At 37.0% G+C, this 22,397-nt stretch overlaps 1 protein-coding gene across 1 annotated transcript; it reads left to right on the forward strand.

The window, feature by feature from the left end:
* The first annotated feature begins 5,042 nt into the window (after positions 1-5,042).
* LOC103470457 (aquaporin-3) lies at positions 5,043-11,969 on the forward strand. Its single transcript, XM_008418918.2, has 6 exons — positions 5,043-5,218; positions 8,756-8,882; positions 9,053-9,190; positions 9,322-9,437; positions 9,545-9,762; positions 10,586-11,969. The coding sequence occupies exons 1-6, from the start codon at positions 5,111-5,113 to the stop codon at positions 10,791-10,793; spliced, it is 915 nt and encodes a 304-aa protein (XP_008417140.1). The 5' UTR covers positions 5,043-5,110; the 3' UTR covers positions 10,794-11,969.
* The last annotated feature ends 10,428 nt before the right edge of the window (positions 11,970-22,397 follow it).

Below are 22,397 nucleotides of genomic sequence, written 5' to 3' on the forward strand. Positions count from 1 at the left end.
CCTTTATTTGGGTGCCCCTAAATTATATCCAGGACAAGCAACTGCCTCCATAATGGTAATTAGTATCCATTTTGTGTGTGATTTATCTAATCTTTTACACCTGGTCCGTTAATGCTTTACAGGTTTGTTAGAGAACATCAGTAAACAAACGGCATCAGGAAGGCTGAGAAATCCAGCAGGCCAGGCAGGAAAAACCTCTTGATTAAAGGGGCGGTATTATGTATTTTCCAGGAACATTGGCATTGTATACGACACCTTCAGTTGTTATAAAATCCTTGTATCAAACATTTGATGCCTTGTCTCTTTAAGAAGCTCCTACTTTTTCCGACATACTGCCTTCAGCACTTCATCACAACAATGCCTCTCATTGTGCCATTTACAGCTGTCCTCAGGAGCGTTGCACTGAGAAGTGTTTTTTATGATAAGCTCATCAGACTTGCAGTTCCACTATGCATTTCCCAATTGCTGCTGACAAAAAAGCCAAAAAAAACAAAGGTCAATTTTTTTTTACCTGACCCCACCGAACCAGCATTATGATACGGGGATGTTGATGGAAAAATAGATGGAACTAAACACAGGCCAATCTCGAAAGACTATGGAGAGGGAAGAGTGCCAAATTACAATAATTAAATCTATATAAAAAAATTTTTTTAATGTCATTAATTTATTAAAACTGAAAAATAACTTAATAAATATATAATGATGTGTGCCTTTTTATATAATACGATAGTTTTGTCAGACTTTAGAACTAAACGTGCTAAAACAGCATTTAGTTTTTAATGCATGAAAAATCTGGAACAATCTTCCTGTAGGACTCACTGTAGGACTGCACCCACCCTGATCTCATTTAAAACAAGGCTAAAAAGCTTTTTGTTTGTCTTAAGCTTTTTTGAATCTGATTAATCCTAACCTGCTTGTGCTTTTTTCATAATGTGTGTTGTTTTTAACTTCTTTGAGGCATCTGTAGCTGAAAGATGCTATTTAAATCAATTTCCCTTGCCTTGGTTAGTATTTAAACTGCTCTGTGACCTACTGTTTGCACTTGTTTGTTGTGAAATGAATGTTGTAACTAGTTGACTTTGATGGAACGGGCAGGAACCTTCTATAAATGTCCCAAGAGAACCGCTTGGTATTCTTGCAACTCCCACGGACACAAGACCTCTGTGGAATCTGTAACCTGCTACGGCATAGTAATATAAACATTTTGTGTTGTTTATTTTACTTATCACTGAAAGGTTTGAATTATCTTTGGTACTTTGTCTTGGTCTATCACATGCAATTCTTACAAAATGTGTGAAGCTGGTAGTTGTAATGTAGCAAACAGTAAAGGCTGATCACTTTGTAATAACACTATATGATTCCCAAAGTCTTAATTTTCCTAGATTGACAAAGGAAGAAGTAACATGTTACTTTTTCCTTTGTCATCCTGATGAAATGTGCAGATGCTGTAAACAACCAGATCGTGTATCATGTTAGCGAACAGTTTTAGAGACACATCTGACTAAAAGTTATGACCCCATCCCTCAATAAATCTTCCATTACCTTTCATCGCCTGTTAGGTCTTCCATGATGGAAAACAACATGCACACTGGCGCTCTCAGTAACAGTCGTACACATCTGGTAGACACATTGTTTACTGGATCACCCATAACAACCTTTAAAGATGGAAGACACAAGATACAAGGAAAAGACAAGATGGAGGCTTTGTTATTCTAATGACTCATTATTTTGGAAGGAAGGTGGCAGAAGTCTCTTTGGGAATTTGTGTACCATTTCTTTCCTAGTATCTTTTTTTTTTTTTTCTGGTGAGCCAAGCTATTCCAGGAAAAAGATACCTAGAAACATGTGGCTCAAAAATGCAACTCTTGCTTTAATTTTGACATCACTCTAGAAGCCGAAAAATATGGACTCACAAAGTAAAACCACGTGGACAAGTCAGAACCAGAACCTAAATGTACCTTTAACGCTTTGAGGTCCCCCTCACCTTTAAGAAAATGCACTTATCATCTAGAGCAGTGTTTCCCAACCCTGGTCTTCAAGGCACACTGACCTGCATGTTTACACATGATTTCAATTGATGGCTGATTAACAGAGTTTTGCTGAATTGCAATCATCCGAATGGGGTGTGTTGAAGCAGGGGAACATCTAAAACATGCAGATCGGTGTGCCTTGAGGACCAGGGTTGGGAAACACTGATCTAGAGAGACCAATCTGGGCCAAATTTTATGCCTCAGGTTTAAGTTGTGGAGAATTGAATATGAAATAAGAACACAACAAAAATCTAGAAAGCAAAGAGAATATTTATTCAAATAAAGAAATTAAACTTCACAAACAAACACTAAGTGTCCTTTACAGAAGGTGGCAGTATGCTGCAGGGAGAAAAACACTGAAGAAAAGTGTTTTTCTTTGTTTTTTTTCTTATGGGTAAGAAAAAAAAACTTTAGTTGTTGGTTTAAGATTAAGAAGCAACCGCCAAAATATGTTTGTTGAAGTTAAAACTAAATCAGCTATACAGTGTTTAGTAACTCATTGCCCAATGAAAGATATTTGGATATAAATACAAAGGAGTAAAAAATCTGCGGAAGCAGGGTCACGTGAGGGCAACAGCGTATGCAGTGTCTTACGCTCTAGCGGTTACATCTGTGAAATGTAAGCTTAAATCCAACATTATAGCAATAAGTCTTAAATTGTGTAAGCTCAAAGATCAAATCTGCTTCACTAAATTGTTAGCACAATAATAATATATTTTCCCGAATATTGGGGGACCTTCCATGTAACTCCAATCGTTTTTTTTTGTTGGTAAAATCTACTTGTGCAATCAGTTCAAATTACATGTTATGGCAATAAATGGGGTGTGTGGAGTTTTGATTTACCCCTTCACTTCAATTTCCTGCTAAATTTCATAGCAGAATTTTTTTTTCTTTCAAAAAATAAAAAAGAAAAAGAAATTTCAACTCTAATGACAAACGCCTGGCAGTTGTGTCGTGACTCAAACTCCATTCAGCAATACAACATGTCAATTTACAATTCATTGAAAGAACATGTTTTTGGTAAGACTCCCCATGTCAGTATCGCCATGTAATCCAACAGAAGTATTATTGAAAATGCTCAGACACGCTGACTCAGCATCGTGTTTTTTTTTAAGTTGCAGCGGAACTTAAAATTTTCCCAGATTTTTTTTTCACACCATCCTTTAGCAAGATCAGAAAACTTGAGTCAGGGAACTCAAGTGTTCAACTGAGTAAAATGGTGCAAAATGAATGGGAAAAATACGGAAAAGGTACTGATACGCCTGTGAGTAATGACATGGGCATGTCTGATTGGTTTTAATTGGAACCACATTGCTTATGAATGAGACAACATGGGGCTGATGAGCTTTCAAAAGAACTGATCCGATAAATATGTTGGGAGAGAAAACAAGTGGCAATGGTTATGCAAATGCATAAAACAGGCATGAATTTCATTACAGATGATTTTAGAGCATCACTGCAAAGAGCTCAGAAACTTAGCAAGTCAAAGCTGACTGAGGATGTGCCATATTAGGATTACAAAAGTGTTGCCCTATTTAGAAAAAAATATTTAATCATAGTCTAACCTTATAACCAAATAGCTTTGGGGATGGAGGAACCAACTAATGTTAGGTACAATGTTACTCAATTTAGTTATCGACCAAAAGTGTATAAGAATGCTTATAACTTTAACTCCTACAAATAAAAATGTTTGGAACTTTATACAGACATTTGTATTTGCTTACTGACCATTTTGTCAGGTGGACTCGCTCCATTACTTTAACACAAATCAATCCACTTGGGCTTCTACAGGTGGTGAAGACTAAGAATTGAGGAGGAAGGAGATTTACAGTTAATATTTTCAGCATGCAGCCTCCCTATTTTCATGTAGGTAGGCTGCATGCTGCTTGCTTGTATACTCTGTTTTGATCAGACTTGTTGATAATTTGCTTTTCTGTTCAATTCTGTGCTGCCACAACTTACAGAAAAAGTTGTTCACCTACTTTAAAAGTTTATGCTTAGAACGTAAAATCACATAAATTGATGACTCACAATCTGTGTGTACGTGAGCACAGCTAGCAAAGCTCTTCACATAACAGCTAGGCTACAGGGGACCAATGGAAAACCTCTTTGTCACCCACTCTGTCATTATAAAGGAATAAAAAGCTGTAGGTTAAAACCAGAAAATACAGATTTGATAAAGCATAATGTGCACAAACAACAATACAGTTTTGACAGACATGCCAAAAAAAAAAAGTCTGGTAACTACCAGGTATGCAAAATGCTACATATATCTCACTAGTACTGACATAAACACACACAGTAGGTTGACAGGATATAGTGAAAGTTGAGCTTAATGAAGGACCAGATTTCAATGAGTGGATCAAAACAACCCTTGTTTTGATATTTCCATGTTACCAGTTTATAAACCGTGGCTGGCATGTGTCATTAGACAGTGGAGTCTGACACCAAGTGTTGTGATTTAAACTTTCTTTTTAGAAATGTGATTGCTGAAGTCCATTTAAAATTTATTATTTACATCCCACTTTTTATCTAAACTTGAACATCCGGTTCTCTGTAGGTTAGAGGAAGCACCGAACAGGGACTCTGCGACTTCAGAACACTATGCTTGTTTAGGTATTTATACCGGTTTAGTTTTTTGCTACAGAGGCCAATGCTGCACTTCACCCATAACTTTAGAGAAGTGATTTAGATCTGCAACAGGTTTTCTGCTCTTCCAGTGCTGTACCTAGAACTATAAATTGTGGTTTGTATGATCATTCTTACAGAGACCAAAATGCATATTTCATTTTCTCACACTGTGGGAAAAGATTAAAGGAAGCGTTCCTAGAAGTGGGGAAAACTAGCATTTATGTATTGCATGTTAGTAACTTTTAGGGAGGGGGAGAAAAAAAAAAAGCCTGGTGAGAGAAACCAGTCTGTGAGTCACACATGACGGGAGGTGCAGTGGGCAGGTCCTGCATATCCAAGCCCATTTCTGCTATTTAAGAAGGAGAACTGGCCCTCCACCTTCAGAGCCACTCAGGAAGATCCTGTGTATTTGTTTGTATCTACTCACCAGCTCACCAGCCTTCAACAAAATGGGTCGACAGAAGTTTTATTTGGACAAACTGGCCCGCTTCTTTCAGATCCGTAACCTGCTGCTCCGCCAGGCCCTGGCAGAGTGCCTTGGCACTCTCATCCTTGTGGTAAGTCGGTGTACATGTGGTCCAGATGCTACTTAAGATGCTCACTTAGAGGGATGAACTGTGGTATGCAATAAAAAAAAAAAAACACTTAAGAGATGTTATGTACTTTAAAGGGACTCAGTGTAAATCCTTAAAAGTCATATATACACTCACGTTATACCGATTATATGAGCAGCCCATATTTAATCTAATGAAAGGTAAACTCTATTTTCTGATAAGACATGAACTCTGCACCAGAGAATAATTTTGTCTTTCTAATCACTAAATCGTAAACATAGCAGTCCTTCTTATCTGACATCTTTGAATGTAGAAAAGTGATGGATGACAGTGAGATAAAAAGGGTTGACGAATGTTGCTTACTCAGTCAAAGTGAACTGAGGTCAAACGGCAAAGTAACACCCTGTTCAGGGTCACATGTTAAAAAAAATCATTATTTGTTTAATCAACTTAATGGAGCCAAAAAAAACAAAAAAACAAAGTAAACCTCATTTTATTTTTCATCGTGTGACAAGTGTGTGTTTGCATTAGAATATGTATATCAAAATATTTACTTTTCTCTAGAGTAAATCCAATGGGAAATACATTTTATGTTCTGCTTTTCATAAGTCATAATTTAGGGATTCAAATTGGCTTTCCGTGCAACAATAACTTTATTTTTTATTTATTTTATTTCAAACACGACAGCAGTGTAAAACTCACTGAGTTCTGGTTTACTTCAGGCACTGTTTAACTGATTCTTTGGATAAAATTAGTTTTGAAGCTGTTCATTTGAATGTTGCTACAACATCCTGTTAAGCAGGAGATCGCAGAGTTTTATCATTGACTTACCATTTACTTTGTATCAGTATCACCCAGTCTCCCTTTCATGATCCTTCAGGCAAAACAGCTCCAAACTGAAATAGTTTTGAAGTAAAAAAGCTTAAATTGTGACTGATGTGATGTAACTGGGTGTGTCGAAGTTACCTGATAGGTGACACATGTCCGTACCTGTAACAATAGATATCTAGGTTTTACAACAATGACACGTTTGACAGGATTTTACTTCCTCAGTAAATTCAACACATGTCATATGAGGGTTTTACTTCTCCTAAAGGAACTTATTTCATTTTATTTCATATGATTTGGTAATTTTCACTATTTAGATTTTAAATGAAACTATTTGGTAAATACAGAACAATTAATAGTGATAAATTACATTTTAGGGTGTGTGTGTGTGTGTGCGTGAGTGTGTGGGTGTGTATCTGCATACTTGCATTGGTTTGGTCTCTTTAAATTGTTGCGTCATCAAACACGATGACTTCAGTCCATGTGAGGAGAAATAATCTAAAAGGAATCATCCTTTGCCAGACATTTTCATGTCAATGTGTCAGAACTGATTACTGACTCATCTTGATGAAAACGTGAAATGCAGGAAGGTAATGACTTTTGTTATTATAATGCAGCAGGTCAGAATTTTCCATCAAAGCATGTGGCAGTATTGCCACGGCCCTGTGAGATCCTCCTGCTGAATTCGAAAAGATGCCACACAGGTGGGGATTTAGAGAAAGGGATCTGGCCAGGAGGGTTTTTTCCTTCAGACAGTTGCCAAGTGTGTGTCTCAGTTGGCTGGCTGCAGAGGATTTTTTTACAAGCTCCCCAACTGTGTTCAAAGTTCTACAGTAGCTGTGATTAGATGCATAAGCTGGCTCACTCTCGTTTGCTTCTCCGAAGCGAACCACAGCAGGATAATATCATGTTTTGTCACACTTATGTTCAATTAAATGTAGAGCTTTTAAACAGAATTCAATCTGAGTAAGGAAGCATGCACTTCCAAGCTGAAGGTTCATCATTTGTAATCTAATGCGCCTGACATTAAGGACGAAACGCTGCAGTGCTGGGGCTGCATACACTTGTCTGCAGGCACATTTCCCATAGTTTTCTTTCTTTTTTTTTTCTTCTTTTCTTGACTTATGGTTTTAGCAATAATGACAGTGGTGTGTTTGCTATTTTCGAGGGCATCTCCTCCATTTCACAAAAAGGATTTTTTTCTGTACATTTTTTTTTCTTAAATAAGATTTTCTTATCCTTTAGCTCAGAGTTTTCTAATTAGTCCTTCATCTGTGAACAATACACATTTGCAGATGTAACTATATTTCCCTTTAAATGTTAAATAATTTAACATTGGTATTATGAACAACATGGTTATGCAGTTGAATCCTGGTATGAACATGAGGCAGTGATGACTGTGGGCTTTGACAGTGTCAAATCTGATGAGGGATTTTGAAAGTTCAAGTGAGTGAGTCTTAAATCTCCTTAGTGATCTCCTGGTGAATAGTGAAGGTCTTCTTCAGATGCATCTGCTACTGAAATGGAATGCACACGCTTTCGGCCAAGCTGTAAACATAATTCTCCCAGCCATAGTGGCCACAGCTGGAAAGACTTTTAAGTTGTTGTTAGTTTGTTTTTTTTACATATAATTTATCAAAGCCTATGCGCAAAAGAAAACAAAGGCAGGATTGGTGGTTCAGACTACCGAGTTCAGTGACTTTGGCCACTCAGGCGCCAGTTCTCACTTTGGTTAGCCCCAAGCCTAACCTCAACTTCTGAGCGGTGTGGTTTTGCTGAATAGCATGCTCATCCTTTGGCTCACAAAGTCAAAGCCTAAACATGGATCACACAGATCTGTTAAGCCAAGCATCTAAAAAAAAGAAAAGAAAAGAAGAATGGCAATAAAAAAAGGGGGAGAAACAGTTGAAAAGGCCAAAAACAAAACAACAAAGCTGTAAATTCTTCTTTATGTTTTCCTCAGTGAAATCCTTTTTTGACCACTGTCTTCAAAGAAGTAGACAGTGGTAGACATTCTTTTCTTGCCCCCACTGGCTCCCATTCTATGTATTTTGTATATAAATTCTACATCTATAATTTATGTGAGTTTAGACATTCCATTTTATATCTTACATTGATTTTTCTAAATGTGCATCTTTTCATTTGTAGTTATTTGTTGTCGTTGTATACATGTTATTTAACAGAACAGACAAACTTTAATATAGTGATTATGTAACTTGTGCTTTCAATGTATGAGAATAGCCCTCTTCTGGTTCCCCTTTTGAAGCTTTTCTTGCAGATTTCCCCTCAAAATTAGGGAACTTCAGTGACCTGTTCACACATACAGATCATTCTAGTCCTCTGTGACTTCAGAACCACAATAGAGCTCATTTTTTTCCAGCTCCAATAGCTTTTTGTTGACCGGGGTTCACTGATAACAATCGTCCAGGAACATTTTCATCTCTCAGTTTGACCTTGATGCATGACAAAAGGAGTGTTGTTCATGTGTTAAAATGACCAACAAGACAGCTGTGTGCTGGGACCACACTGAAAAATCCATTATCAGAAGCAACTTTAACAAAGTGCATTTTTGTTCTTTTCCACTGACAGCAACTGTGTTTTTTTCATTACTGCTCCTCGCAAATATTTACATCGAGTTTACATCGAGATATGATTCAGCATATGAAAACAATATGATATTATTTAAAGTCAACCTGATTTTCTGCCTTTTAGATGTTTGGCTGCGGCGCCGTGGCCCAAAGTGTGCTCAGCTACGGTACCCACGGCAGGTTCCTCACTGTCAACTTTGCCTTTGGCTTTGCTGCCACATTAGGCATTCTGGTCTGCGGCCAAGTATCAGGTAAGAAAACTCAAGCACACTCCCACACTCCTTGCTAATTGTAATCACTTTAACCTGCTCTTTTTTTGTCGATGACCATATGATCAGTTCAATTTTACTTAATATAAATTTTTACATCATGTCATGCCTGCATTGTAGTTCACACGATGTTTGCATGATGCTCCCTGTAGGTGGACATTTGAATCCTGCAGTGACCTTTTCACTTTGCCTGCTTGGAAGAGACCGCTGGAGAAAGTTCCCCATGTACTTCCTCTTTCAGACAATCGGAGCCTTTTTTGGTGCTTCCGTTATCTTTGCCATGTACTACGGTAAGTAATGACTCCTATGGGGATTCAACAATTATCCTATCACATTCAGAAAACTTTCTGTGTCAGACTGCGCTGACCATCAATCATACAGGAACACAGTAAATATTGTTTTTTCCTTCTTTTGCTTTTAGATGCCTTGTGGGACTTTCCAGGATGTTTCAATCTCACCAGCGATTCTTCCACTGCTGGCATTTTTGCCACCTATCCTGCAAAACATCTCACTATTGTGAATGGATTCTTTGATCAGGTACTTTAAAAAAAAAAAAAAGGTGTTAACAGAAAACTTCATATCATCATGAAATCTACATTTTTTTCATTCCCACGTCTATTTTTCATTTATATTTTTTGACACAGATTATTGGCACGGCAGCCCTCATCGTTTGCGTTCTGGCGATTGTGGACCCATACAACAACCCGATCCCGCAGGGCTTGGAGGCCTTCACTGTGGGATTTGTGGTTCTGGTCATTGGACTGTCAATGGGCTTCAATTCTGGTTACGCTGTCAATCCTGCCAGAGATCTCGGACCACGTCTTTTCACTGCTATCGCTGGCTGGGGATCTGAAGTTTTCACGTAATGAACAAATTCTTGGCTTCTTTTTGACCAGTATTAGGGGGAAAGTGGCCTCCATGTGAGATCTAGATATGTTAGAAGCCTTTAGACTTACATTTACCCCACAGCGTAGATCATAATGGTCATAGATTTTACCTTTCAGAGGTGCTAAGAATTGTTTCTCTTAATATTTATGTTCATTTCGGTGTCAATTCAAAAGTTGACAAGTTGGCATTTGGCTCACCAAGCTTAGAGACAATGGCTACCCAAGTCAAAAATAGGCGATAGCAGTCTGCCACTTGAGCTGAACTTTATTAGCTTTTTAACAAGTGATGAGAAAGAAATCCCTAAAATCTTATATTTCTATATTTTTTTCTCCATTATCTTTGGAAAAGGGTGTTTCAAATGAGAAACTCTTTATAGTTGGTGACATTTTCACATGTTCACTTCCATGGAGCACTACCAAGATTTATCTCTGGCACAAAGTGTTCTGTCTCTATTCTCTTTTGGTCTGTCAGGACTGATATATGATTTTTTTATTATGTATCAGTCAACATAATAAAAAAATGATGAAAGAAGTCTCATTTCTGTTTTCCATGGATTTGGAAGAAATGTTATCATATAGAGAGCTCACTCTCTGTTTCAAAGCAAAGACCAGGCAAGAGGGGTTTGTCATCAAAAATAACTTCTAAAGTAATTTTTCTGCCCTATTAGGAAAAAACAATAAAAGGTTATGTCTTACACTTTCAAAATGTAGGTTTTATTGCTCTGAAATGCTATATTTCTTCCTCTTCATATCTCTTATATCATTCCTAATGACATTATCGTCTCTTTTTCCCCTCAGGTATGGAAATGGCTGGTTTCTGGTGCCGATTTTCGCCCCATTCCTTGGTGCCATTATTGGCACGATGATTTACCAGCTAATGGTCGGCTTCCATGTGGAGGGCGAAGTGCGTGACAAGAAAGAGAACAAGAACGAAGAGGAAAATCTACAACTCACCGTCAACTCCAACCCCAAATCTAAATCCAACGGCAAAGAGGCTAACTGCTAAAGCTAGGCTCACAGAGGCTAACTGCTAAAGGTAGMCTCACAGAGGCTAACTGCTAAACTAGACTCAMAGAGGCTAACTGCTAAAGCTAGGCTCACAGAGATTTATCCTGAATGTTAGACATGCAGCCGGTGTTCTGACTATACCGGCGGCTCCAAAATCTACACGCGTAAATACCGACATAGCAAAGCTATATTATTCCTGCCACTTATATGTTATGAGACAGTCCTAATAATACATTTTCTTTACATTGTTGTGTAGCTGTATTACATTGTAGAGGAATTTCTGTGTACAGTATGAGTAGAGACACTATTTCTAATGGACGTTATTTCACTTCAGAGACGTAAATCTGAATGAACGTGTCTTATCGCACTTCATTTTTTTCAGCAGTATTTTATACTTTGACATTGTTTTTCTTGATATTTTTTTTATACTTTTTTGTCTGTCAAGTAAGTTTCCTTGTAAAGAGTCTTTATATGGCAATTTAAGATTTTTATTTTTTTTTGTATTGGTTGTTTCAAAAGATGAATTCAACATAACATTTAGCAAAATGCCAACCAATGAAAGTATGTATTTGGAAGAACATTACAACAACAAAAAAAAGGACGGAAACCCGTAAACCTCAGCTAACAAATCATGTGTGTTAAGCTGAGCAGACAGCAGGTTTCTGGTTACATTCTGAGGTTAGCCACTGCTCTTTTAAAACAACTATTTTCAGCTGGTGTTCAGGCAAGTTCAGTCCACCAAAAATCCTTTACAAAAAACCCCACGTGTCCTTTTCTATGTGAAACAAATGCATTTTTTGAAAAAGGTTAAAACTGTCCCTTTTAAAGAATGTTTGGTGCTAATACAGAAATTATTAAACATATTGTTTGTATAAATGTTTTTTTTTGTTTGTTTTCTTTTGATGGGGTTTTTGTTATTGTTATTGTTTTTTTTTTAACAGCTGTTGATGTTTTCGCATATTGTGCAACTGCAGTTGGGTGTAAAACTAAAATGTTTCTGGTTTGTGTTTTGTGCAAAGGCTGAGAGGAAATGCTTTGATACCAAAACAATGAAGTTCTGTTTTTATGCTGTAGCCTGAAAGCAGCTTGTATTACTCTCTTGCTTGCATCAGGTGGTGCATGTAGTCAGATTACATTCGATAAAATAAAAATAACTTTAAAAAGTATAAACTTACCGTGCCATTCTGTACACTTTTTTTTTTTTTTGCAAATCATGGAAGATTTTCTTGTGGATGATAGTTGGACTATATTATTTTGGTCATATTTACACTTTGACATAATTTACTTCTCAAGTAAATATTTAGAGCTTTATTATTCCACAAATAAAACATGCCTTTGCAGAAGTGAAGTGAAACAAACAGCAAGACTAGACAGGAAAATCAACAAAGGATAAACTCCTTCAGGCACTGGGTAAAAAACAGCTGACATTGCGGTATTTTAAGCTTCCCATTTCATGGCTGTTTCTCAGCAGTATCTCCAAGCTCTGCTTTCTCCATATGCACAAATCATCTCAGACCTTGGCACTCCATGCCAAACATTCCTCTTGCAAAAATGTCTTGCCAAATCTGTGAAAAACAATATTGGGGATTTAACATCCTTGCCCTTTATCCAGCTGCTGATGTGCATACCGTATCGACAGACACAAGAAAATGAGTGCAAATCCTCCCCAGCTTCAAGGGAGTATTTGCAGGTCAGCCTTCTGTTTGGTATAGATCCCAAAATCCAGCAATGCCCAATTTACTTTTCAATTTACATCACTGTTAAAACAGGTAGCTTCAGAATGTTTGTCTCTGCAAGGGAAAAAAAAAAATAGTTTCATCTGTTACATTTTTACAAATTCATCTCATTAAATTAGAAAATAATTGAAATTTCATTTATTTCAATAACTATATCCAAAAGCTCAGAGGAAGAGTGGAGAGGCACAGAATCCAAGATGCTTGTCTGCAGAGATGTTGTGTCATCTGCTCATGGTGGATCACCGGGTTTTATCAGTTCCAGAGTCAGATCGGCCATCTAACAGAGATTTTATGCCGCATTTCATTCTTTGTTTATCTGACTCGCTTTATGAAGCTACTGGTTTCACTTTCCAGGAGAATTTTGCTCCGATACACAATACATGCGAATTAACCCTTTCATGCATAGTGTTCACTACCGTGGACAGCTGTCTAAAAGCCATTTTCTTGTGCTTCTTGTGGATTTTTATGTTATAAATGCACACAGAGCACTGCAGTGGACACTAATGCATCATAAAATACATTATCAACTACTAGCCATCAGCTGCAAATGCAAGAAATTATTTTAGCTAAATCCAATATGGCCGACAGACCGACCCGGTCCCTCTTTCTACTATAGACGACTCTTGCAGGTAAAAAAACATATTGTGACATCAGATTACCCCTAAAGAACAATACTACTGATGTATTTTTTAACTAACAATTTTGTATTTGGAGAAAATTACAATTGAACACCTAAAAAATATAAAATAAAGTTTTTTTCACAAGGTTTCTTTCCTACTATTTTTTTATGCCTTCAGAAAATCCAAAAAATTCTGACACAAAGGATCATAATTCATGCCTGAAAGGGTTAATGACATATATAGTATAGCTTCCTGAAAGACATGTAAGTAAGTATTAATACCCGCTGAAGACAGCTGTTCTCAGTGTCAAATTAATCCGCAAGCTCCCAATATCATATAATTGACAGGCAGAGGTAGCAATTAATTCTTGAACCCATGTACAAACCTGATATTTACCACAGGAGAGGGCGGAGTCCAAAACTGAGGGTGTGGTGGGAGTACTTTTCCCAACTTGTAAAGCTTTTCTCATGCGTTTTCCTTTGGATTAATCTAAGGTAATCTAGTCAAAACAAGTGGGTTGCAAAAAGTTAAACCAGGTCAAATGACCTGATTTCCTTACGTGAAGGATTTCACGTAAAGAAAAGTGAACCAGTTGACTGACTGATGGTGGAGATTCTCCATCAGCAGTAATGCAACATTCTCCAGTGTGTAGTGACGTTAGCAGAACCACTAACGTCACCAGTATAACTCTTTAAAGACATTATGCAGACAACATTCTGCAACCTTATGGCCGTAAACATGTGGCTCCCATCTAGACCGAGAACGGCTCGTTGCTCCAGGCTTTAGTGGAAACCTACCAGCATGCTTTGCTTTGCTTTAGGAAAAATATTCTCTACAAAAATATTCTCTTCAATCCGCAGCAATATCTAACAACACTTCATGAAAAGGCTGTCAGGAAAATGTAAGGGATATTTTGGGGTTCAAATTACTAACAACCACCTTATTTAAAATGTTCTTCCCATCTGATTGAACATGTTTGTGCTTGCACTCCTCTCAGTCACAGCCGCTTCAGTCAGTCAAACTACATGATAAACGGTTTTCATATCTGGAAAAACGTACCAGCATTCCCTTTGAGCCGAAACTTTTTTTTTTTTCTAGTTTTAAAAAAGACAGAGATCCTTCAGCCAGAGTAGTGTGTTTTAATATTTTATGTGACTACTAGTATTAAGACTTGAAGACTGGATTCCTTAATTTTTAGATTACTTCTGTTATCTAAAAACAGTAACAGTGGTTACCATTTTGCATACAAGCGTTGTTTATTACACTGCGTAACCAGAAAGTTATTTGGGCTTCGAATAAAAAAGAATCTGTGACCAGCAGAGCTTTTTGTTCTTAATCAAAAATCAAGATAATAACAAATTGAAAAGCTAAAACATAGCAAAAGTGTTTTTATGCTGTTATATAATAAATGTGAAAAAAATTAGCTTGAAAAAACCCCAAACATTTTCTTTCCTAAGTATGTTTATTTTTGGTTGTTTGTTTTTCTTGGTTGGTTGGTTCAAAAAATCCTACTGAAATACATTAAAGCTTATTCATAAAATGTGAGAAGTTCAGGGTTTCACTTGGTTTCTTTCCAAGTGAAAATGTGTAAAATCACACTACATTACTGTGTGTGATCTTAAACTAATTGTAAATAAATGTAGGCATGAAAAAAAAACAACATTCCTGTAAAACATGAATAACCTGCATTAAGCAGTAGAGTAGTCGCTCAGGGTAAACCTATCAGACACTTCCACTGCAGCCCCCCCCCCCCCTTCTCCTCACCCCATGTGGTTTCAGAGCCGTTCACACATTGAAACACGCAATGGCAACACTTGCGTTGGTCTTATATAGAAAGATACAAGGGACATCAACTTAAACAACTAAAAGGAAGGGGGAGTCATTGCCTCATTTCCCCTGAGGCTCATTTTAGTTAGTGTGGTTTTGGTGTGATACTTAAATAGAGGAGAAAAATCCTGTAATATAGAATAGGAAATAAAATAAAAAATCAAAGACGTGCGTACCGGTAATGCTACTGTTCTGGGGACAGAGCATCTTATACACCAGTGGGTAAAATTCTGTTGTTTCACGTTTGAGATTAATATAAAGAAGTGCTTCTCAGCAACATTTTGCTTTTGGATATTGAGCTGATTTAACCTCTACTGAGGGCTTCATTATGCAAGAAGCTCTGAAAGTAAACAAGTCGTCAAGAGTATAATTATTAGTAACCAGATGCTGTGCGTTTGGTGTTTTATGCATACATTTTCAGTTGTCTTGCTCAACTATTTCAGTTTCTGACAAGTCTCATAAACTATGGATGTGCTGGATAAGTAAAACCGCAGAGTTTTGGCAGATTGTGGTTTTATATTTTAGTGCGCTTCATGACAAACTGAACGTTAGGTCGCACAGATATGTGAACCAATAGCTTCAGAAACAGATGTAGCAATATGCGTATATGTTTTAACTGCCTAAAAAGGAATGAAATTACAGATAATAATGTTTTGGCTGCAAAAAAAAATAAATCTTATTGTCAAAGAACGACAATGAATAGTTTTTTTTTTATGTTTAGAAGTTGTGCCTGTATTGGAAGTGGACAGGATTTAGCAGCAAAATACTGACATTTTCTTTTTATGTCCCAGACATCCTCTGTGTGGTTCTTAACCAAGCAGTGGAATTTACATGCAGGGATGTTTACAATGTAGACATAAGTAGAATTTCTTTTGAACTTATGTGACCTGTAATTTCTTTCTTTTGGATATTCGCCTGAACGAAATTTTCAAAAGAGCTACTCAACACTGGCATTTCTCAGGGTTGTGTCCTCAGCACACTGTCTAATCGTCTTGCAGAAATATAAGCTTGACAAACTCCACAGCCCAGACAGCATCTATGGCATATCCTGGGTTTTACCAGAAGTATAGAAAGTTCTCATCATCCTAAACATGGTGTCGAAACAATGACCGACCACCCTGATTTAAAAAGAAAAATAAACAGTAATTGACCTTTGGAAAACAACACTGATGAAGAGGAGGAGGGACATGTCAGTCCTTTCAAATTCTTGAGAGTTAAAGATCTGTGTTGGACCTTGAACATGGCGTACCTCATCAAAATCAAATCCACCAGCTCATTTTCAAAATCATAATCTTGTTGCACAACAAAATTTGTGTAGATAATCTTTTTTAAAAAACTGCTTGGGACCAGAAAGGACATCATGGAATAATCATGACTTTCAAATGAATTGTTGGTTTCTCACTGACCAGCCTAAATGATCTGCGGTGGAACTGGTGCCACGCCCTGGTCACACCTTATTCCCAAAGCTTCCTTCTGGCAGGTTCAGGACCCCGAGCGCAAGAACTGAGACGACAAAACGGCTTCTTATGAGCCACACTGCTAAACCCTGTTTAAACTATTACTGGAACAAAAGAAGAAAAAAACGTTTTTGTATGACTCTGTGAACCTTTTGAATATTCTGGGTGTGGATGAACATTGATGTAACACTTTATATTGATGCACTTTTTTTTCTTGACTGTTATGCTGTTGGAAAATGGAATAAAAGGCAATGGTTTCTGTCTGTTGGTTTTTATGAAGTAAGCAACATAATTAATATTATATGCAAAGTAAATGGGGAAAAACCAACAGCTTCCTGCAGTGGCTGGAGGGACAACTTCCATGTAGTATCAGATAATCGAACATTACCAAAGACGTAAAGGTAAAACGTGCCAGAACAGTTATTCTGAGGTACTCTGAAAGGACAAAGATCAACAGAAACATACTGCTCCAAAACTATTTTTTGTGAGGCCTTCTTCTCATATAAACTTTGGACTTTCACTTTTATTCCAGCATAAATAGCAATCTATGTGGGGTACTTTATGGCTTTAGCACTTTTTTATAGAATATTTCAGCTATCTTATAAGCAATCTTATTGTAACCTCAAAGAAGGCTTTTGTCGCTATTTAGACAAATAAAGATGTGAACTATGCAGGACTACTTATTTCTTCACATATATGGAAGTAATCCATATTTTTTGTATGTATAATGTTTATTTTATTTTTATTTTTTATGTTTTTCCTGCGAAGAACAAATGTTTGTTTGTTCATGCCTTTATTTATTTATTTTTTTATATATTAGGGTGAAGACAGGCCAACAAGTTGGCTCTAGCAAACTAACACAGAAGAAAGTGATTCCTGTTTCAGCAGGTCCAGGTGCTTTACAAGAACAACAAATACGACTCCTTTATATTATTCACATAGGCGAGGCCAACATGCCTGTGCTTTTATTTATTGCTCCATGAAGGGTTCAGGTTGTAAAAAAAAAAAAAAAAGACTGAATCATGTCATCAGAAAACATTCATTTGTCTGTAAAAATAATATATTTAAAACACAATCTTACCTATCTGGCTTATTAGGCATTGGAAGGCTGGAAGCCTCCAGTTTATCAGCTGAGATTACTTGTGTCAAACTATCGTCTAAAGCATTTACACCTGGCCAGGTTTTAGTGTTGCATAACATGTTTTTAGAGGAAAAACAAGCTGATGCAAATGTAAAAATAAAACCAGCGTTCTTTAATCAAGAAATGTGAATTACACAGACTGACTTCTCAAATTGTACACAACCCAAGTAAAATGCTGCAGAGAATGTAAAAAAAAAAAAAAAAAGTGTGCCAAACTTTGCTACATTACTGTGTGTGATCTTAAACTAATTACAGCTGAAATACTTTCAGATTTATTTTACAGGATCTTGTCTTAAGTTCAAATCTACCATCAAATAAAGTCCACCTGTCGAGGAAGGATTTTACTCATATTTCCTTAGATCCATTTGTTTACTGGTGAAACAGTTTCCAGATTACAAAGATTCAAAAGACTTCCTTATACATAAATAAGATAGGAGAGGAATATAAAATTATCCAAGACAGCAAGATCAAATGAGCTGCAGGGATTTCTGGCAGGCTGTGCTCGTCATGTGTCGGCGTTCTCCTGTAAAGTGGTAATCTGTAATAATTTGTAGGTTGGATGGAACGACAGAAGACTTTTCTTCCAACGCAAACCCCAAGATCTGGCAAAAAATATTTCTTTCTTGAGAAATAATGTTCTGTAAAATCTGTGGCCAAAAAAAAAAAAGAAGATGATTATGCACAAAAACAACACTGCACAAAGAGATGCACCATACCAAAAGTAAATATGGTGGTGGAGGCATTACTTGTCTCTAAATAAAACTGATTTTTTTTAGTTAAGGTAGTTAAGATTCTTCCAAATGTCAGTTCTGATCTGTGTTTTCTGTGTATTTATGTTGAGGTTTTTCTGTGTTTATTAGCCTGTTCCCCTGTGAGTCTCTGTCTTCTCTGTTGATTGTTCCCAGCTGTGTCTCGTTTCTTTGATTACCCTCCCAGTGTGTTTAGTCCCACCTGTTGTCTTTGTCTCTTGTCAGATCCTCATTGTGTGTACCAGCCAGTTTCCATGTGTCGTCGTGGTATGTTTTTCTATAAAAATAAAAAAACATATTTTTATGTTTTATACATAAAAATATGTATAAAAATACATATTTTTATACATACAAAAAATATGCATTACTTCCATATATGTGAAGAAATAAGTTGTCCTGCATAGTTCGCATCTTTATTTGTCTAAATAGTGACGAAAGCCTTCTTTGAGGTTACAATAAGATTGCTGAAATATTCTATAATTGTCATTAAAATCATCATCGTCATCTTCATCCTGGCCTGCCTGCGTCCTCCCTCACCTCACCAAAACCTCAACCCTGACACTCTGGCTGTTTGAATTTATTTTCATAAAGAACCAGCACAAAATGGAAAAAGAAATCAGATAAATTAGGGTTAAAAATAACCCAAAACATAATTTTCTAATCTGACAAACACAGAAAAACGAGTAAGAAAACTACAATTGACCTTACTGTTTAGCACCATGAAATGTTTTCTTTGTTTTAATAGAGCAATAAACAGTTTCTCGCATAGCCGAAAGGACAGACCGGAAGGCTAGTAGGCTGTTTTGTAACAAAAAGCAGGAAACACTTGAGGGAAGAGTTTGCACCATGTGCAGGTCATGTGTGATTTCCAAATATTTAGGCTAAAAAATCCAAGCAAATCCAAACAAAATGACAGCTACATAAACCACTTAGGTGTCTTGGAGAAATCAGATAACAAAAAAAACGAAACAGGGAATTAGACACATGTTATCAAAACATACTTGATAAAAATTCACTGGCGGAACAATGTGCAGTACTGTAAAATAACCTGGATGTGTTTCAGGGCTGGTCATTTTGGAAAATACTGAAATGAAATTCTTTCACATTTTCTCTCATTATATCCGCACACTTCAATATATTTTATTGGAATTTTATGTGGAACGTGCATTTACCACACGTCTACGTATGATATTCAAATTGTTATTCAAATTAAAATGTGAAAAATATGTTGTGTGTTCGTGATCAGCCCGCTTTACACTTATGTCCCTAAATAACATCATCCAACTGCCTCTGTCCAGTTTACAAACTTTGTTGAAATAGTGACAAAAACGTGAGAAAACCACGTTTTAGTAATAAATTCAAGTTAGTTGTCCTGAAATTGTTTGGAAATTCATGCTTTAGCCTGCTCAGCCTACTCTGCATCTTTCCCACGTTTTTGGACCAAAGACAATCCCAAGGCGTGAAAAATGAATGAGTCATCATAACTGTGAGCATACACATTTCCTCCAAATCTAATAATCTTGCAAACAAAAGCCTAACCAAACTATTAAATAATTACTTTAACCAGGAATGATTTGAGGAACATTGCATTCCTGGTTAAGGTTACTTTAAAAGATTTTTGTCTTGACATCCACAGTAAAATTGGCTCTCACTGTCCCTCTTTTCGCAGGAACAAAAACTGGAAATGCACCAACAATTCATAATTTAACATATTCCGATGAATTATCTTTGTGGAACATTAATGTGCTACGTATGTAAAGTTTTGACATCAATAATCAGTATACTCCAAATATGCAGGAAGGTGTGGTCAGTAACTTTACTGCAGCCCAGGCTCACTGGCCTGGCCTGGCCTGGCCTGGGCTGGAGTATTTCCCTCCATCGTGTGTTACCAAAGGCGGTTTCGGTGTCTGCGGTCCCAACTTGCTCCATAATTGACAACCTCCTCCAACGTAGTTATGGGTTGGTCCCATAACTACTTTTGTAACCTCATTCTCACTCCACGAACAAAGATCTTGCAAGCGCCAAACAGAGGACAGTTGGAGGTCATTTTATACATTTTTATGCAGTAACTGCGCCAACAGCCACCGCCTCCTCATCAAGCCTCCTGCTGATGGTGCTGGAGTCCATTCCAGTCTTTTCCAGATGTGCCATCTTGTCTCTCTTGACTACTCTGAAAGATTTTTGATGTCGATTTAAGCGTTGGGAGAGGTTGGAATGGAAGAAAATCAGATATACAGATATACTTTAAATAAGTGATTATGAGAGTTTATAGCTGATTTGTGGATGCCTACGTTTTGGCTGGGCTGCAAAGTTCTTTTTTTATTATTATTGTTGGTTTTCTGATGCTTTACTACAACATAAAACAAAGATGGAAATTGTTCTGGATTGTAAAAGAAGTGGTGGTAGTGTCAAAGAAAACAAGAGGATGCCCACAAACCTTTAATCCTTAGAACACATCTGTTTCTGGTTGTTTCTGTTCCTTCCTTTGGTGTTTTCCTCCCTTTAGCAGGGAGAACAATTTAAAGGTACATTTTGTCCTCAGACTATCTTGCAGTAGAATGATCATTTTTACTGCTTCCTGTTTTCTGACTGCCATCTGTACAGTGGTTTTTAAAAGTTAAGACACCTGTGGCAGATTTTAGTGATGTAAAAATAAAGACTTTTTCTGGTACAGTGCGACAAAAATATATATATATATAATTGAGAAAATGTAAGAAAACATTAAAAGATGTAAAAACTTGATAACATTAGTGCAAATACTTTAAAAAAAATACACCTTTATAAAACCTGGTTCAGCCTTTATGCCTCCCACATATTGAAGTCATTTTCTTTGTTGAGTTGAATCGCTGGACTCACTATGAGGCTGAAAAATTCCTCCTCACTTCAATTTCTGATTTTTATCCAAAACCTGATCGTTTCAGGTCAGAACTGACAGGTATTTGGACTTGGGACTGCTCATAATTTTGTTCTTCTTTTCTAAAATCCTACAATCATATGAACAAAAAAAAGTTATTTTCTTGTGTAACCAGCACAGTGTTTCTTTTTTGTTTTTTTTTTTGCAAATGCAGCAGTCTTTTAATAAAGTGCAACATTGTTTCTATGTCAATAATACATTATGAAATTTTGTCCCAAAAGTTTGGCTTATGCATCTACCAGTTTCAACCTTGCATTTCCATGCATTTTGGAGAAACTTCCAATATTTGCACATTCATTTCCATTCCATGTTTTCTCCAGACATTGCTAACATTCTAACTACATGTGCTGCGCACACAATCCTGTGGATATTTTTGTTCTCTCCTCCGGACTGAACAAGTGTGCAATTTAAGCCATCACTTAATCAGGTGCACTGAAAGCAAGCAGTAAATGTAAAACATGAGCACCTTTAGTGACAGTAGTCATCTAAAAGGTTTTCTAAAGGAAACCTGTTATGTGCTTTGCTACATGTTCTGAGTGCTGGTCTCAATTTTCACACACCCCTTATTCATACAGGTGCAAAACACACCCTGATCTGCCCTACCTGCCCCACCTGCAAACATGCACCTATTGTAGTTGCAAAGGTTGCAGCTTCATCACAAACAATAGAGAGAGAAAAAAGAGAGAAGACTGGGTAATTCTTCATTTCCAGACTGTTAAAGCTTAAATACACAAGATGTTTACGTTAAGCAAATGTAATGGCATTCTTTAAAAAGCAGTAGGACAGGACAGGACATACAGGAAACATAAACCCTCAAAGAGTGAACCCACAAAATGGGTGTTGGGTTTTCTGGAACTTCAGGGCTTTGGTGTGTTCAGAAAACTTTAAATCCTCTCATCATTACAAACAAAACCAGCCAAGGGGATTCAGCGGTTTTGACAGCTTTGTGTTCATTGAAAACGTTACGGAAGAAAAAGTAATGAAGAGCAATTATGCTGCTCCTAAATGCAAGTGTTGAATTTCAATTAGTCTCATTCGAAATCTTCTAAAGTTTCCGGTCCAAACATGTACATGCTGGTTACTGTGCAAACTAACGTGCATAACACGGGGGCCTCCTCCTCCTTCTCCTCTTCCTTCTCCTCCTCCTCTCAAATACAT

Source organism: Poecilia reticulata, linkage group LG9, assembly GCF_000633615.1.
Source record: "Poecilia reticulata strain Guanapo linkage group LG9, Guppy_female_1.0+MT, whole genome shotgun sequence".
In the NCBI taxonomy this organism is placed as follows: domain Eukaryota; kingdom Metazoa; phylum Chordata; class Actinopteri; order Cyprinodontiformes; family Poeciliidae; genus Poecilia; species Poecilia reticulata.